Consider the following 17,791-nt stretch of genomic DNA (forward strand, 5'->3'; position numbering starts at 1 on the left):
GTGATTCCCGAGCAACAGCTCTTACGCTGACATGAACCTGCATTCGCTTCCATAGTAACCAGCTGCATTGTGGGTCAATAACAAATATGGCTGACTGATTTGCTTGCAAGCTAAATGTTTTTCGGTGCAAAACTTTTGAGCATTTGACTTTCTTGATTTGTGGATTCCATCTAAAGATATGGGGCAAAATGTTAACGAAGCTCCTCCCGATTCACGGTGGGTTTCAATCGACATTGAATGGAATATAACAGAATACAAGCGTATTGCTTTCAGCAGCTTTCAGAAATTATATCAGTGTGATCGATCTTTTTGCAGGCTTACTAGAATTGAAGCAACAAGAAAGATCGAGCGGTTCTGGTATTCGTATCGTGACAAACAAATGTTCAAGTTGCTTAAATATGCCGTATGTGCAGCGGTAAGTGGACAAAATCTTCTGTAGTTTACATTGTATGGTGGCGACTTCGACACATTAATAAAGTTCTTATCTTAAGGTTATCTTATCTTATCCTGATCCGTTTTTTCAGAATATGCTTTTGGTTTGTTAGACGGAAACTTTTAAGTTTGAATGATTTTAAGAATAAGTATAAAAATTTATAATTTTAAGCTGAAAGGAACTGTTGTTGATCTTGCACGCCAAAGTTAACATTTTGACGTGTTGTTTGTAGGAACATTCTCTCACTTATGAAGTGTTGAGAAAAGTGTCGCCCCTTGAAGCAGATCTTCTGCGGGATCCTGTGATCCAGGCCAGAGTGAGGTTTAGGTATTAACTTAGATTAATTAAACTTTGCATCACATCAGACCAAGAAGAAACTTGTGTTATGCGAACTTCTTGGTCTGGTTTAGTGGGACAGCTTCCTTAAGGGTACATGTACACTGTAGACCCCTTCGTAGAATGACAAGGGGCATCACCTAGGGGTTCCATTAAGGTTTTCAACAGGAGGGCAACTGGTTTTCATGGGGGTGGGGGGGGGGGGGGCAATGCTTTTCGAACTTAACTTCTCTATAAGAAAAATTCTCCTGTAGATGGTCATAGCAGGTGGACAAAATCATCCTCACAGCGACTCAATTTGCCCACTGAGTGCCCAGCCCTTAATGGAACCCCTGATCACCCTGGCCTGTCATCCCCCAGGCTTACTTCGGTAGTTGGGTACTCTCATTAGGAATACGTGAAATGTGAGCTAATTAAAATAGATGATTTTATCTTATGAGTGGGTCCAGGAATCTTAAAACACATGAACATTGTATTGTATTTTCAATTTGACGTATATAGAACTCTGTATGTCTTTAGGGGAGACATGATGATAAAATACATGCATGCTTTATTTGTTTCTCTTGTACAGATTTGGAGGAGCAGAATTTCCACCCATTATTATGTTTAAGATTTTCATTCACAGTGGAGGGCAAGGTGTCAAGTATTACTGTGGTAAAAAGGTCATTAAACCAGCATCTGAGGTAATGTATAGGAAACCTGAAAATACTGTAGCAGTTTACTGAGAGAAAAACACCAAATAAAAAAATGATAGTAAGCCATAAAGGAACAAGGATAGTTAAGGATGGAGAAGATTGACATGGATTACAAACAACAAACTTGAAAAATATTAGGCTAAACTTTTGATGCGCAAAGCGTGGCACAGCTCCTTTGCATTTACTTTAACTGCAGCTCAAATTTGAAGGTTTGAAAAACCTGTTTTTTAATAACTATGAAAGAAGAACAAATTACATTTGATTGTAGACAAAATCCACTTGCGACCAATGTCCAGTATACAATGTATATTAGGTCAAGAACACAATATACTTAAAGAGATTTCAAGGACCCAAGTGGTGTTTTAAAGATTTTCCATTTTCTACGTTTCAGGCAGCAAGTGATTCCCTGAGACTCATGGGAAATCGAAAGTTCTATGATCAGTTAATAGCCGACATGTGTCAGCATGAGAAAGACAGAATAACAGATGAAATTGATGTGACGACAATGAAAGACTATATGCAGGTATGTGGCTGGCGAGTTTCACTCTGTTCCCACAGTCAAACCTCTGGAAGCGACCACCTCTTGTGACTCACCTCTCCTCAGCGACCACTCACTCACTCATCCTCTTCGCTCCTTCGTGAGTGGAGCAAAAGGCCACAAGCAACCAGTTTACCAAAATACCAAAAGTTTCCAATTCAAATCACTATATTTGGAACCTCTTGTAAGCGACCACCTCTTGGAAGCGACTGCGACCACTTTTAGAGCTCAAAGTTTGAAATTTTCTTTTGTTTTTAACCTCTCATAAGCAACCATTTGACAGATAATAGAGCAGAAATTGGATTATAAGGTGTTGTAACATTATCATATTCCTGGATAGCACAAGAGGCAGAAATGTCTCAACTTAGGAAGTATCAGATCTTTTTTTCTCAAAATTGACTTTTCACATGAATAAAACTTTTAAAACATGGTGTAAGTCTCTGCAATTAACATATGCTATTGAGGCAAAATTTTGACCCAATATGATCCAAGCTCTCATAAGCGACCACCAAGGCTTGACATTGACATTGTACATGTACATGCAGGTGGTCACTTAAGGGAGGTTTGACTGTATTTTTGTACTAGAGGAAAAGAAAAGCTCAAATGCTTTGATTACTTGCTATTTGATTCTGATGTCTAGCTGTATAGCATGAAATGACTCTAAATCAGTAATTTAATTATCTCTCCTGGTGGCTGGTTGCACCCCTTCGCCTCAACCCAGTGAATGGTACATGTAATGTTGTGGGCAGAGAGGCACTTTGAAATCTAGAGTAAATTAGGTCAGTATAGAGCCTTTCCTCACTAGAGAAGGCCCCAACCAGCAAGATTACTGTAGTCCTCAAACTTAGATGGATTGGACCACTGTCTTGATCCATCGGGATACCAGTGTTGATATCAACTATGGTAAACCAGCCATAAGCTTAAAATTGATCTGTTCAGACTTGATCCAAGGTTGGTTTAGCTCTTTAGACATCAGTTTCTGCCTTGTGCTTCAGTCTGTACAGCATGATCACAAACTGGAAGCAAAGTATTTTCTGGCTGGAACATTTTCCCCCCTTACATGTAGTAAGTAACAAACAGCCAATTCAATAAATTATGTGTTCAGTAACCCATTACATGTATCTCATCTTCTTCCTGGTTATATTCCTTTTGTCAGTATTTAAGCCATGTGGATGAATGTCCAGCGGAAACTGGAGGAAAATCCAACACATGGAGAAGACTTACTCTTGATGGTACGTTTAGCTCAATGCTCCTTTATTAAGTTTTAATTATTATACCAGGTTTTCTTTTTGTGTCCTCTTACATGACAGCTATCTTATGGGGGTTGAACCAATTCGGGGATTTTTGAGCAAGTGAAAACTTGAGGGTGCAAAAAGGATATGATATCATCTTTATACTCAGCTCTGATGGGTGTAATATTACTTTTTTTCATTGTAGCTATTCCAAGGCAGAATATAGTGCATGATATCTTTAGTTTTGTGGCATGTGGTGTCACAACCCCTAGACTGGTAGAAGAATGTCCAGATCTGTTGTCACTGAGACCAGCTACTCAGGAAATTCAAGTGGCCAGTATTAGAGCTATTCCTATGTACAGGTATGACAAATCTGAAATATGTTAATATTCATAACTGTTCAATTACAGTGCCCCACTGCCAAGAAAAAAATATTCAGAATTTTTTTCACACACAGGAAAAAGCCACAAATAGACTACAATAACCCATCTCCCATCAGGAGGTCGCGTCAAGCTAAAGCAAGAGTTGCAAAAATGAGAAAAATGTTTGGATTGGATTCTCCAAAACAGGTTAGTACATAATCCCTTGTAGTTACTATGTCAGTAGCTTTGCCCTAAACACTGGTCATGCACACACAAAAATTCAGACAAGAGCATTTATAAATAACTTAATTATTGGTTTTTCAAGGTTGTTAAAGACATTCCTTTTCAAAATACCAGGACTTTTCCCTGATAAAAATAACATTTTTGACCAAAGAAATGCAAAATGTGATGTCTAGCAGCAGCTTCTTCTTCCACTCATTCATTAAGAGCAATAATTTTCAACAAGTTTTTCTTCTTCATTAAGGAAAAATATCGTTGAGATCACAGTGACCCCAAATGTTTCTTCCAGCCTTCAATGGTATTAAATCAGCCAAATTAAATTATTTCAATTTTCCCTGACTTTTCTTGAAAATATTTCTCTGACTCAAGAAAAAAAAAACATTCTCTGACTTTTTCCTGACCTTGAAGAATTTTTTCCCTGACCATTTCCTGATCTGTAGCAACCATGTTGTTCTCTTTTCTCTCCTCACCTCTCCTGATCCCTTTTTTTCACCCTTGCTTAGACCTTTGTACAGCCTATAGCTAGATGAGGAAAAATCTGATTTGTTCAGTAACACTTGTTACACAGGCTACATTCTCCTAAGACACATTCCATTTCTCATTGCTGTTTACATCTACATTTGTATTGCAGACTGAGAACCTGCAAAGAATAACGCCAGAGGTCGAAGTGCCTGTAGAGGATATATTTGAGGATGACGACTGGGAAGATCAAGCTGATAAATTGTATGAATGGACACAGAATTTATCCCTTGACGACCTGGGAGATACTTCGCCATGAAAACCCTCACTAACAAATTGAAAACTTGCAACAAAATAGTCTGAGATCATTAAGAGTCATGCAAGTAGAGGTAATTGTTAGAGGAATGGCTTCCAGCCCTTTGTTTGGAATTCTATAAAACAAGGACTATGAGAAGAGGTCACATGCTCAAGTCAAGAATGGTTGCTGCGGTGCGATAATGTGTAACATGGTGAAGTTTGCTACAACAACTGTATATGCAAATCAGAGACAGGAATTATTTTCAAGTCAGAAAGATCTGGTCTGCATTTGAAAATCGCTTTATAAGTTTCCATCAGTAAATAAATTCAAATGTTGAGCAGTTTTTGAAGAAATGCATGTAAACAGAAAACAGTGTTAAATAAATAGGGATTTTGTTTGCTAGATAATTCTGCAACAGTATTAATATTATTATTATTACCAATTATCAATAAAAAAAACAAGAAACATTAAAGAAACTGTTACATTTCTCTGTGTTATTTATTTCTTTGTTTTACCAACTATCAAGTAATTTACACGTGAAAGTAGAGCAATGCTTTGAAAACTCAAGATAAGATGAATATTTTTCACCTTGTAATTGCATCAGACTTTATACCATTAGACTGATCAGGACAGTCCCCTTTAATTTCCTTCATGGATCAAGGAGTGAGGCCCCATCCACACCACGTTGACGCATTTGAAAACAGAGGTTTCATTCTGAAAACGCGTCAAATATTTTCTGTCCACACTGCTCAGTCAGGGAAATCACATTATAGTGACGGCATCAATTTCTGTCCACACAAAAACGAAAAGCAGCCGGCAATTTAAATTCCCCTGGATTGAAGAGCGTTTTAATAACGCTCCATTTTTGTGACTGATTGGTGTGGACGGGAGGCCACCGTAGACATAAAGCTATGTTTTCAAATGTCTCTGGTGTAGAGTGGATGCTACCTGAGAAATAAGCCAACACAGATATTGTTCTTCTCTTGAGCTTCCATTTTGCTGATCACTACACAATCCCCGAGAGAACAGCGATTGCTTTAAATATCACAGCAAAACTTTACCAAATAAATAAAGACAGGGTTTGGGTTGGAATTGAACCCTTAACTATGAATCCTTTGCTAGAGAAAGGCAAGACCTATTACAGGATGTATAGAGCGGTTTTCAATTGAGTGTCATAAAACCAAAACCAAACTAATTACTTACCAATTAGACTAACCAGCCGATCTCAAACCGTAGTAAAACCAAAACCAAAACCAAAACCAAAGTAATTGTCTAATAACTTTCGACACTCAATTGAAAACCACTCTAAACTATGGTACTAAGTACTAATACTTCATCATGGAAGGCAATCTATCAATTCATTGTTAGATCTGTGTTATTTCTCTGTGCTCTGCGAGACAACTACTGAACAATATGTTACATGTGCATCTTTTGAAAGGACTCTTTCAATTTGTGAACTATTTTGTTAAATACAAAGACTCCTTTGTGTTAACTGTAAGTGCCATACTGTGACCATAGTAAACTTCATGTTCTGCACTAAAAGTGCTACCTTAAATGATGATTGAAATATTTACAAGCTTGTTTGCAGTGCATCATCAAAATACTGATCAGTCTATAAACAAATATAAATAAAACCATGTCAGCCATTGTAGGGTTTTGCCCCAGGTCTTGCTGCCTCTTTCTGTAACTCCATATCAATCTTGGCATTTATTTTCTCCCAGTCAACCTCGACCTGCAGGTAAAACATAATCAAAAAATTTCAATATAACTATTTTGTTTCATTGCCATGATAACAGTTTGCCAGTAAACATTGATAATCCTGCATGGAAACAGGACTTATCCAGGTGGAGCACACACCAACACACCAACCAATTACCAAGAAACTATTCCACTGCATTCTATTCAACAATCAGATTGAACTCGAGATTTCTATGAGCAAATAATATATTATTTGTAAGTGTTTTAGGGTAAATCTACTAGTCATTCACATTCTTCACAGACACTTTGAAAAGACAAAGAAGCAGCCACTAGATATTAAACAAGTGCACACTGCAGGGCTACTTGATCACTATCTACAAAAGAATAGATAGTGAGTAGCGTAGCCAATCAGAGAACAGCATTCATGATAGAATACTAGTAGATCTGTCCTAAAAACTGACGGCCACTTTGCGTTTTCGAAGTGTCTCTGAAGAAAATTAGATAAAGTTTTGAATGACTAGAAGGTTTACACTAAAACAAATGGATTATTTGCTCTCGATTTCTGCACGTGATAGTTGACAAGGGCTGCAATAGAACTCTTGAGCTGTTAAGTAGAAATGACCAAAGAAAGATAAAGGTCAATGTATGGATAAGAGCTGCAGCAAGTGGCAAGGCGGCAAGTTATGGAGAAGGACAAATATCACACTTGCATAAGATTTATCACCAAGTTTACCATTTAACTCACTCTAAATTTAGCCTCACCCCTTGTGCATACTGCAGAAATCGTTTGCTTGTTTCTTTTCTGTCAAAGTTTTCCAAATATTTCTGTCTGTATGCCAGAACTGTGTCCACATGAGTCTTGTGTTTAACAGCAAGTTCAAGGGCCCTGAAAATTGATTGAAGAAACCAGTGTCAGTTCCTCTTACAATGATAACAGTTTTGTTTCCTTTCATACTGTCATACTGTGCATAGTTAATAGCGGGAAATAGTTGGCAAAGTATGAAACTAAATATGAAACCTGGCAAAGTTATTTGTTGGTTATTTTTGGGGGTTGACCCCGCACAAAACTGGGCAAAATACAAAAGGTGGTTATGTGTGCTCCTACAACTAACCAATAGAGGCATTGCAATTGAAGGCTTTTGTGCAAAAAGCGTGTATATAGCATTTTGGGCCGATTTTTATTTTTTGCAGGATCAAGCTAATTTTTGGCAGACTGACTTGTTTTGACATGAAAAGCGTCGTTGCGTAATTGTTTTTGTTGTTCTGTGCTTCATTTTTGAGAAATAACATATGCAAAAAACTCAGTTTTCCAAGAGTATCTTTTGGAGATCTTTTGTTGAATGAAAAACAAAAGAAACTTTTTGTTTGCTAAACGATGAAGTCACCGAAGTGTGGCATTTGCCGCTAGTTGTTTGAATTGATAGAAGTTTTATAATTCATATAATCACACTATTCTCTTACTGTTGCTTCCTTAGTGCAAACAAATAAAGCGCTGACCATGTAGGATTCGAGTTTGTTTTGTCATGACACCGGTTCGTTACAAGGTCGGTCTATTTTTTTCCGGTCTATTTCTCCACTTCTTTTAAAAATAAAAACATCTATTTAAAAAAAAACTGTGCTCTCGAAGCTGCTAAAAGTAACCGTTTAAGTTCGCATTGCGTCGAAATCGACCTTTGAAGGATTCACTCCAAAAGATACCACTCCGAAAACTGAGTTTTTTTGCATACGTTATTTCCCAAAAACGAAGCACAAATCAACAAAAACAATTACGCAACAATGCTTTTCATGTCAAAACAAGTCAGTCTGCCAAAAATTAGCTTGATCCTGCAAAAAATAAAAATCGGCCCAAAATGCTATATACCCCCTTTTTGCACTAAAGCCTATCAATTATGTAATTCGTGCATATAGTCTATAAAACATATTTAAAACAAAAGATGTGCAGGGTCTAGGACCTTCCAACATAAATCGTAGCCCATTTTTTAGCTTCTTTGATATTAAATATGTACTGTGATAGCAAAATTAGTTGCCTCCTGAATGGTGCCGTTAAATGTTTCTTGTTTTTTGGATTATATAAAATTTTAGGAATGACTTGTAGCAACATTGCAGTGGTTTCATTAACATTTTCAGCAGGAGGGCAACTAGTTTTCACAGGCGGGCAAAACTATTTGAACTGAACTTCTTTATTAGAAAAACTTTCTGCCCGATGGTCAAACCAGGCAGGCAAAGATCCCCCAGTCACAGCTGGTCAATTTGCTCGGTGCCTGGCCCTTAATGAAACCCCTGCATTGAGAAGAGTTTTGAAGGTAGTAATAGACCATTATACAGTTGTCTGTTCAGTGACCTGGCCTTTGAATGGCAGCGAGGCTGCAGGGGTGACCTTGTTTTGATGCAGACCTCACCACTTTTGTTGTGTAAATCAAGTTGTTCTTATGCTAACTAGCTGGGATTTAAATTCAATAATTTTCAGAGGAATTTTAAGAACATCATTTCATTTTTTACTTCAATCTGTAATTATCCACTTTGGTTTTGGCACAAGAAACCTTAAAAAGTTGGTCTGCTATACAATCTGTTGAATTGTAGATTCAAGGCGTTTTCTTTGAATTTTTCCAGAAGGCACACTGCTTGTACAAACCTTGAAATTAAAAAGAATCTGACAGCATATCTCTACTATACATAGCATGTTGTGTACCTGTCCCAGTTGAAGAGGTCAATATTCATCTGTATTGCCCTGTACGTGAGTCCAGCTTGCAAGAGTATGGTCTCTGCTTCTTGAGTCTGTCGGCAGAAGAGAGCCATGGCAGCATTTCTTCCTTCCTTGGTAGGAATCTCCTTGATGTGGTTGATGTATTGGACTTTGTCAGCCTGTTGATCACAAACACAGTTCTAACATTAAGCACTTACATGTATGTCAATAACTTGTTAAAGCCATAGAACTAGACTGATCTACTGCTCTCTGTCTGACAAGTTGGTGAAGATACTACGCTTGTATCATTATATTAAAAAAAATATGATTTGGGTTGTATTAAATGGGATACTATTTAACTAGACGTTACCCCTTGTTCTTCTGCCAAGATGTCAACAATTAGCTGATACTAATACACCTACGGTACATGTAGGTGAAGAGGCACCATGGAAGTGATCAAAAACTTTCAAAAAACGACAATGTTATGAATAAAAACAACAACAACAACAAACAAAATTACACTGCCCATTACTCTCGATCTTAACACACTAACCATTTGCTCTCTGACTAATTCCATGTACAGATATCTAACTGATACAATCTGAAGATTATCTGATAGTCAAACCTTTCCTTAGTTGTTGAATATTATTAACTAACTGGAAGCACATTCTCTACAATGTCACAAAAGGCTTATTACATACTTCATCTATGGCAGCATAAGCTGTCTCCGCTGTATTGAGATCCTTTGCATAGGCAGCCATTGTGGCCAGACATGCCCACAAAATGGTGTCCTGAAAAAGAAATAAGATGCAAATTACATTAATTTTATTTGCTGACAACTGTGACTTACATAAACACAGATACAGTACCGCTCAAAAGTAAGTTACCACCGTCTCGCGAGACGCGTCTCGTTTCTCGCGAGACTCGTCTCGAGAGAAACGAGATGAGTCTCGTTTCTCGCGAGTGCACTGGAAGTACCAATGCTACGCATTCGTCGGTATTCGAAACCTGTTTTGTTAATAAGACGTCTGTATCGTATCGTATCGATGAGCGTGGTAGACACGATTTTCATTCTCATCAGCAATGCGTGTGTACCATGTGTTTATTATAAATTCTCAAGCGTCCAGTATTGTTTCATATACATCGGCCAAACCTTTTTTTATTCCAGCCAGACTTGCTTAACGTTTAGTTTTTGTAAATACATTCACGATAAAAGTTGTGGAGTTTTGTCACCCGATCTACGTGTGGGAAGTTAAAGCAGCGATCGAGATCACCAAGTCAACACAGCAGCGCCGCCTATGTTTTGCCAACTATCGCTCCCAACTGATTTGTCGGGAAACTCGACGAACTTTTTATCCAAAGATTGCGAACATATGAAACGACGCTAAGTGTTCCGTCGAATAATTTAATATTCAAACTTGCGAACACACGCTTTGCACATAAGCCTCGAACTTTTTATTCAAAAGTTGTGAGCACGCCACGCTTTGATCATACTTCACTTCACTTTACATTCGAATAACTAATTTATTCGAACTTGTGAACGCTCGCTTTGCACATGAAATCCGACTTGACTAACTTTTTATTCATACTTGTGTACGCTTGACAACACACGCTTTGTAAACATAAGGAATCTCGACTACCTTTTGAACACACACTTTAATCACTGAGCCTCGACCAACTTTTTATCCATATTTGTGTTCACACGCTTTTTGCCACATCAAACCTCTAACATTTTATTCAAACTTGTGAACACATGCGACACCACACTTTGATCATGAAACGTCAACTAACATTTTATTCAAACTTGTGAACATGCGACACCACGCTTTGATCATGAAACTTCGACTAACTTTTCATACTCGTAAACATGCTAAACCACGCTTTGATCATGAAACCTCAACTAACTTTTTATTCATACTCTTAAACATGTTAAACCACGCTTTGATCATGAAACCTCGACTAACTTTTTATTCATACTCGTAAAAATGCTAAACCACGTTTTGATCATGAAACCTCGACTAACTTTTTATTCATCAGTCTTAAAATCGGAGATTCTCACGTGTTCAAGTTCATATAAGAAAGATTGAGAGATAACAACATAGTTTCGTGGATTTGAGCGCGCTCAAGTACAGTATTGCCGTTCGAAGAGAAAGTTTCTGTTGTCATGAATGTAATTTAGAAAAGATCACGACTCTTAGACTAGCTGGCCAATGATAATAATAGTTATGTGCAAATGTGGTAATAAAAGTGTGTTTCAGTGTTCAGAAGTCGGATCATGTATCTTATGGAAGGCCTAGACCGCTGTATCGACCGATATATAAAATGTTTATTCACATACCGCTCGAGATCTTCGTTGTCGAGCAACAAAAATTCTATCTGTTAAAGAGAGTGTATTGTGCCATTGGAAAAAAACGATTTATATCAAATAGAACCGGCGATGTTGTTGCCGCGACGCTTTGCAAAACAAACTTCATCTGCGTATTAAATCGACTGCCGCTAGACAGACCTTTCCCTTGCAAAAACATTGAGTTACTGTAAACGTCGCATCACATAAACATTATTAGAAACTCCTGTCTTCAAAGATATAGTATTTTGCCGTTTGAATAAACGATTTATGCCAAATAGAACTGGAAATATATTTTTAGTGTTTGCCTTGACGTTTTGGAGAACGATAAAAGTTCATTACTGTATGTTGTCGACTTGTCGACGCGTGCCGCTAGACAAAACTCGCGCTGGCAGAAAAATTTAAAACTACATGTAATGTTTACGGCGCATCTCAGAAACCTTGATAAAAACTCCTGTCTTCAAAGATATCGTATTTCAGCGTTTGAATGAACGATTTATGCCAAATAGAACCGGAGATATCATTTTTTCAACAATTTCCGTGACGCTTTCATGACTCCCATTCACAATTGACTCGCTGGCGCATGCCGAAAGCCGGAACGTTTTTCTCCTATGCAAAATTAAATGTTTGTTTGAGTTAGCGGTTATTGCAGAGCGAGCAAATGTAGGTAACTGAATCATTCAGAGTGAGCAAGATTCGCAAAATCAACTCTTTGCCCCCGTGATCGCACGAATTGAAATGCATGTAACTCTACTTGTAGTTACGTTCGTTGTTCGATATTACCTTTGTTCGATATGAATCGAGCAAACGATCGATGCATATTTTATGTTGGACGGTCCCATCGATTTGACAACGAACTGCAGAGCAGCAATCGTTACCCGTAACCGGTTTCTTACGCGTAATATACGCCATACTAAACGCTTCAGTGATTCTCGAGAGAAACGAGAAACGTCTCGAGAGAAACGAGACTCGTCTCGCGAGAAACGAGACGAGAGGTGGTAACTTACTTTTGAGCGGTACTGTACTATATAGAGTTTGTGCACTGTTTTGCATGCGCATATTTATGATTTTGCCTGCCACTACCCTTTTCTTTTAGACTAAATTCACCCACATTGTAAAAGATGACACAATGGGGGACAATGAACATTAAAAGCTGAGTTTGGCCAATTCGCTGTGAAAATTAACAACTTCTATAGCTTTTCCAGGCTTTACATAGATTATATAATCCTATTTCTTCTTTTTCTTCCTTTACACAATTTTGAGTTCACGCACATGTTTTAATGAGCGCTTGCGCTCCTAGGTGTTGCATGGTTAAATAAAGTATTGTTGTTGTTGTTGTCGTTGTTGAGAAATACCAGTTAGACTTTTAAAACTGTATACAAAAACTGTGAGCATAGAAAAACAGGAATTGTTTTTACCTTCACAAATCTACAAAGTCGAATCGCATCTTCCCATTTAGATTCACTGGCATACTTGTGAAGCATGGATGGATACGGTGAAATTCTGTCAAAATTATGTGAAGAATCAAGGTAAGTGAGTGTTACTTGCAGTGGTGATAGAGATGACATGTTAATAACTGTATGAAACTATTTGTGGTCACAATTGGTTGCGAACATTTTTAAAGAGTTAAACATTGCTAATGCTGCCATACATTAACTACTGGCGATGTATAAATCACATTAGTTACCTTGACCATTTGTGAGTCCAAGATTTAAAATCAGAAAAAGAAAATAGCGAGACTGAGAATACGGTCATGTACCTAAAAGCCTGTAGAGGGCATTTTAGCAAGGTGGGTGTCGATACATATTTTGTGGTCCTTTTGCTTAATATGTAAAACTCACATTGTACTGCACAGTGAACCATCAGCCCTTCTCATCGTACAATGGTTTTCCAAGAAGCTAACAATCTGGGGACTCTTTCCAAAATCACTGAAAACAGAACACAATGATCCAAGAACTAAGCACAATTCAGATAGAATTGTTAATAGATAATTCAAAACAAGTTCATAGATAATTTAAAACAATATGTATGTGGTAGTTGGGCATTTTAATTCTTGTATAATCATCTGCCAGTGAGGGCCGGGATTTTGTTCCATGAATGTGTGTGTACCTGGAATCTTTCTCGAGAAGTGTTTTTGGCAAGATGTCCTGGTCCACATACACGGCACTGGGATAGTACCATACAATAAACCTGCCATCCTGGAATGCTGCCAACATGTTTGTGTTGTCATTCCAAGCCATTGTGGTTATCATTGTTCCTAACAAAAAAAATACAAAAACAAAAACAAAAACACAAACCTCAGCTAGAAGGAACAATGGACAAATAACTGGAGACTGCAGACTGAGGAACGTGGCTGAAAGATTTATATCTACTTTTCAGGCTGACATCTTTTCTTATTTAGACATGTCAGACTGAAATTTTCCATTCCAGACCACATTTTTAGTGCAGAGTGCACTATTGTGATGGTTTAGGGGGCTGTTGTTCGCTAAGGCACTAACACAATAATGCCATAATGCCATAAGGTGTAAACTTTAATGTTTGTTTAATTAATTAGTTTCAATTAATCAGTTAGCTATGCTGGAAGGGGGGCTGGGTGGGGTAGGTATCCGAGTGCATTACGCAAAACGTGTCATACTTACGTTGCTTTCCTTGATAACATGACAAAAATATATAATCACATGGTTTTGCAAATCTCATGCTATCCTTGTGGTGCCATTCTCTTAAGAACAAAAGCAATTTGCTCCAAACGCATGTGCAAATTAGTTAGCGTCAAAGTCAACTATATGATAGGTGAAAGATACATTTTATACGGGACTACCCACAAACGTTGAGTGCTTTCCCTTGTGGTAGAGCATAACATGTCAGACGCATGTGCTCAATCATTGCTAGTGTGGTAAACTCCGTTCTCAAGTTCAGATGCATGCTTTTTTAATTTTCTGTAATGAGTGATATCACACTCTCGTTTTGGCTGGGGATAGCAGTTATATTTCAGGCAACGTCAGTTCTCCTTTTTTAGTGCAAAGAATGCTACTGTGACTGTGTATCTTCTGGAATCTTCCCTAGCTCGATTCAAGAAATGTTGTCTGCTGTTTTATAACTATTGCATTTGCCAGGGTTGAAATAGAGAATGGGAACATATTGCTTCTCCTTAGCAGCTTGTTTGTTTCCTCTTCTATAAAAGAGAGCCCAAAGTTCACATTCAGCCGAAACTTTCACGTGTTAGTTACATGTAAAACTAGTAAATTTGTGACAAAAGAAACTTCGTTATTATTGCCGCAGACTCCGTGGCACTTACTGAAACCTCCAATTAATTTCATCAGTCCATGAGGCGACTCGCTCACCGATGTGGGATATAATTTCGGTCAAGTAAAGATCTCTACCTTCAATACTTCTTGTTGAAATGCTCCTCAATGCTATTACTCGATAGCATTGTGTATTAGTACACCAACTCAGCTGGCAACAGAATTAGAACGCACTATTCCACGATTCAACATGGCTATTTGATAATTAGTTCTTGTTTATAAGTGAAATGAAAATTTACGTTTTGAATAAAACAAAATCATTCCTCTTCGACTTTTCAGCAGAAATTTAACTTTATATTCCATTTATCTTCAGCAGTGAGTTAAAAATACACATCTTTCATATAGTTTTGTTGAAACAAAGGCATCTTGTTGCATACATTGGCCAGGAAAACAAAAGTATCAAATTACAAACGTTGGTGTGAAAAGTAATGCTACAAAATAAACGAAACTCAACATAAAATACCACAATGAATTTAAAACCATCTTGACAAACGGTAATTGTAAGTTATTTTTGGGCAAAACACAAACATGAAACACACACACTGCTAAGATTATGTCTTATCAAGTTTTTGTCTGCTCATATTCTGCAATGGGGAAAAGGCCTAGTTGACTACCAAGGGAGAGAACAGCAGGGGTGAGGACCTGTGTGACCACTGTACCAGAGCCGTAAATTACACTCTGCACTATCTGAGATTGTCTCACTAGTTACAAAACAGTTTCTTTTTTCTTGACACAAGCATGAAATTAGGAATTTTGTTTTTATTTACATGAAAGAGTCTTATTCAGAATTTTAATCGGAGCATGTTGAAATGAAGGAAATCACTGTGAAACTACTAAATAAAAATAATTATTAACTTACTTTCAGGAACATGACTTACAGAAAAACAATAAGATATCACTTCACTATTCAATATCAATAATTTCGATGGCATTGAAAACAGCAGAGGCTGATTAGGGTCCTTTAAGCTAAAGGACATGAAATGCTATTCCATGCATTCCACTAGTGAGACTAACTTACTGATCTACAGATTGAAATGGATGGCACCCTGTTACATGTGATTATCACAATGGGACTATCTACATGTAGTCAGATACAGATTAAAGTGATGTTAAGTCATCTAAACTAACCAAGTTTAACCAGCCTTTCTGCAGGGCCAATGTGTTTGATTGGGGTGAGATAGAGATCCCTGTTTTTGTCAATAACTGCCAGTTGTCTGTCACTGGTTGGACCACACTGGCTAAGGGCAATCTCCATCACTTCAAGCTAGAACCAGAAAAAGTATAATCAGATTAGGACAAGTTAAGCTGGAGAAACTCAACACAAAGAAATACATGTAAGCATTCTTCCTCCACTCAACAGAGATTTGAATTGAGATTCAACCAGGAAAATTCTTTACTTGAACAGGTCTACAGACATTGAGATGTAATTTGAAGTATCTGTGGTTGGTTGGGGCTCTGTCGAAAACCGCAAACCATAACTCTAAGAAGCTCCTAACAACAATCTCTTAGTCAGAGGAGTATAGCACCAGTTGGACTTAAATGGCAGATTCTCTTGAATGAACAAAGAATGACATGCATGTGAATCTACATGTACAGGGATATGAACATTACCCTGTTTGATAAAACCCTTGAAGGGTATTTATAGAATTAAATACTTACAGAATGCTGTATTGGTTGTCCACTACCCACTGGCTTTCCTGATTGAGCTTCAAATAAATGGATCACTGAAACAAAATAAATAAAACAATGCTGACTCTGAGAGCACCATTTAATCATTTGCATACAAATGTTAAAAATAATTTTGTACTCAGTTATTTGTACACATGACAAAACAAGCACATTACATGGAGATTTGCTCCATAACCCACTCAGGGCTCGAAAAAAAAAAAAATTGACTTCTATCTAGCCCTTTCACACTGGACAAACAGCTCTCAATTTTTGTTTGCCCTGGGCAACTCTTAGTTTACTTTTTTCATTTAGTTAGCAGATGACTTGACTGATCCCTTGCCCCTTGGGCAAGCAAGACTGAAAAGTTACTTACCCAGCAGGAAAATCTACTTGTCCAGGATGACCAAACGGCACATTTTTTCGAGCTCTGAACCATTCAATTTTGTTGATCACTTTCGACAGAAAAACTAACATAAAACTCCACTTCATATTATTATCATCGTTAAGAATTAATATATAAATTTGTTTACAATACCTTTCTCATCTTTCCGATCTTTGATTGCCAAGGTGTCATTACTCAATGTACAAGTCTGTTCATTCAGAATGTCTGTTCTTAAACCCTGGTACTTTGGAACACATGTTAAACGACCCTGATGCAAAGATGACAGAATAAGAAAATATCAAAAGTTTGCTTGCTATAAATTTGATCATTAAGCTAGAGTACATTGTAACAAACCAAGGTTAGTTCACTGTGTACATGAAGAAGGACAAAATTCATAGGGTTCAAAAAGAAAAGTATTGAAAATCAAACCCTCAGCTCTAGGAAGAAAAGATATAATTAACAAAGAAATCACAAAGAAAGGAGACGAAATGAATACTTTTATTACAGATTATGCATTCAAAGGATAGCTGAATTTGCTTGCCCTTGTCCTGACATCAGGCCTACAAACACCATAAGCTTTCTTGTTACAATGACACCAAAATATAAGGAATACCAGTAACAAATACATGTAGGCCCAGCGGGACTCCCACATGAAAAGGTTGCCCATTAGGGACGCTCATCGGAAAATATTTGAATCAAACCCCTAGAGGAGACTAATCAGGGCATGGCTCTAACTCTATTAAACCCCTAAAAGATACCTCTTAAAACAAAATAGGCTTAATTTTATTACCGGCCACTGCTCAGGAAAGGAGCCCAAGCCAGTAGACCAGACTCAAGAGAACAGCAGAAATCGAGCCTAAAAATGGAAATTGAAAAACGGAGTCCCCTCTCAGCTCCCCCCCCCCCCCCTCCCCCTCCCCGGGCAAATGGGTGAATTAAAATTTTAAAAATATTGAACATTTTTACTTTTTATGGTTGGAATAAGGCAGTACTGAAATACAAACCTCATATGAATAAACTTGAAGACCGGCATCATCAACTAATAGAAAATGCCTGTAGAAATGTAACAACAGTGCAAATTAAAGCAATCTCAAGATTTTTCTTCAAGGAGAATAATAGTT

The 17,791-nt window shown here is 37.6% G+C and overlaps 2 protein-coding genes across 2 annotated transcripts in view; one reads left to right on the forward strand and one right to left on the reverse strand.

The window, feature by feature from the left end:
* The first annotated feature begins 56 nt into the window (after positions 1 to 56).
* On the forward strand, positions 57 to 5,080 carry LOC110057940 (uncharacterized protein CXorf58-like). Its single transcript, XM_020764549.2, has 9 exons — positions 57 to 216; positions 316 to 415; positions 666 to 760; positions 1,341 to 1,452; positions 1,856 to 1,987; positions 3,159 to 3,234; positions 3,440 to 3,596; positions 3,692 to 3,803; positions 4,468 to 5,080. The coding sequence occupies exons 1-9, from the start codon at positions 179 to 181 to the stop codon at positions 4,612 to 4,614; spliced, it is 969 nt and encodes a 322-aa protein (XP_020620208.2). The 5' UTR covers positions 57 to 178; the 3' UTR covers positions 4,615 to 5,080.
* Positions 5,073 to 17,791, reverse strand: part of LOC110057939 (intraflagellar transport protein 80 homolog) — a 26,709-nt gene continuing 13,990 nt past the window's right edge. Inside the window, exons 15-25 of the mRNA XM_089293151.1 lie at positions 17,675 to 17,723; positions 16,824 to 16,938; positions 16,280 to 16,344; positions 15,749 to 15,884; positions 13,428 to 13,575; positions 13,160 to 13,246; positions 12,737 to 12,821; positions 9,676 to 9,765; positions 8,981 to 9,153; positions 7,054 to 7,177; positions 5,073 to 6,325 (exon numbers count right to left, since the gene is read on the reverse strand). Coding sequence (XP_089149277.1) covers positions 6,233 to 6,325; positions 7,054 to 7,177; positions 8,981 to 9,153; positions 9,676 to 9,765; positions 12,737 to 12,821; positions 13,160 to 13,246; positions 13,428 to 13,575; positions 15,749 to 15,884; positions 16,280 to 16,344; positions 16,824 to 16,938; positions 17,675 to 17,723 — 1,165 coding nt within the window. The 3' untranslated portion in view covers positions 5,073 to 6,232. The remainder of the gene's footprint in view (positions 6,326 to 7,053; positions 7,178 to 8,980; positions 9,154 to 9,675; positions 9,766 to 12,736; positions 12,822 to 13,159; positions 13,247 to 13,427; positions 13,576 to 15,748; positions 15,885 to 16,279; positions 16,345 to 16,823; positions 16,939 to 17,674; positions 17,724 to 17,791) is intronic.

Source organism: Orbicella faveolata, unplaced genomic scaffold, assembly GCF_042242905.1.
Source record: "Orbicella faveolata isolate gen_17 unplaced genomic scaffold, um_ofav_v1 contig_25, whole genome shotgun sequence".
In the NCBI taxonomy this organism is placed as follows: Eukaryota; Metazoa; Cnidaria; class Anthozoa; order Scleractinia; family Merulinidae; genus Orbicella; species Orbicella faveolata.

Coding starts and splice junctions, on each gene's coding strand:
- LOC110057940 (XM_020764549.2), top strand. CDS start 179: ATGGGGCAAAATGTTAACGAAGCTCCTCCCGATTCACG. Junction 416..665: donor AATATGCCGTATGTGCAGCG/GTAAGTGGACAA, acceptor TGTTGTTTGTAG/GAACATTCTCTCACTTATGA. Junction 1,988..3,158: donor CAATGAAAGACTATATGCAG/GTATGTGGCTGG, acceptor TCCTTTTGTCAG/TATTTAAGCCATGTGGATGA.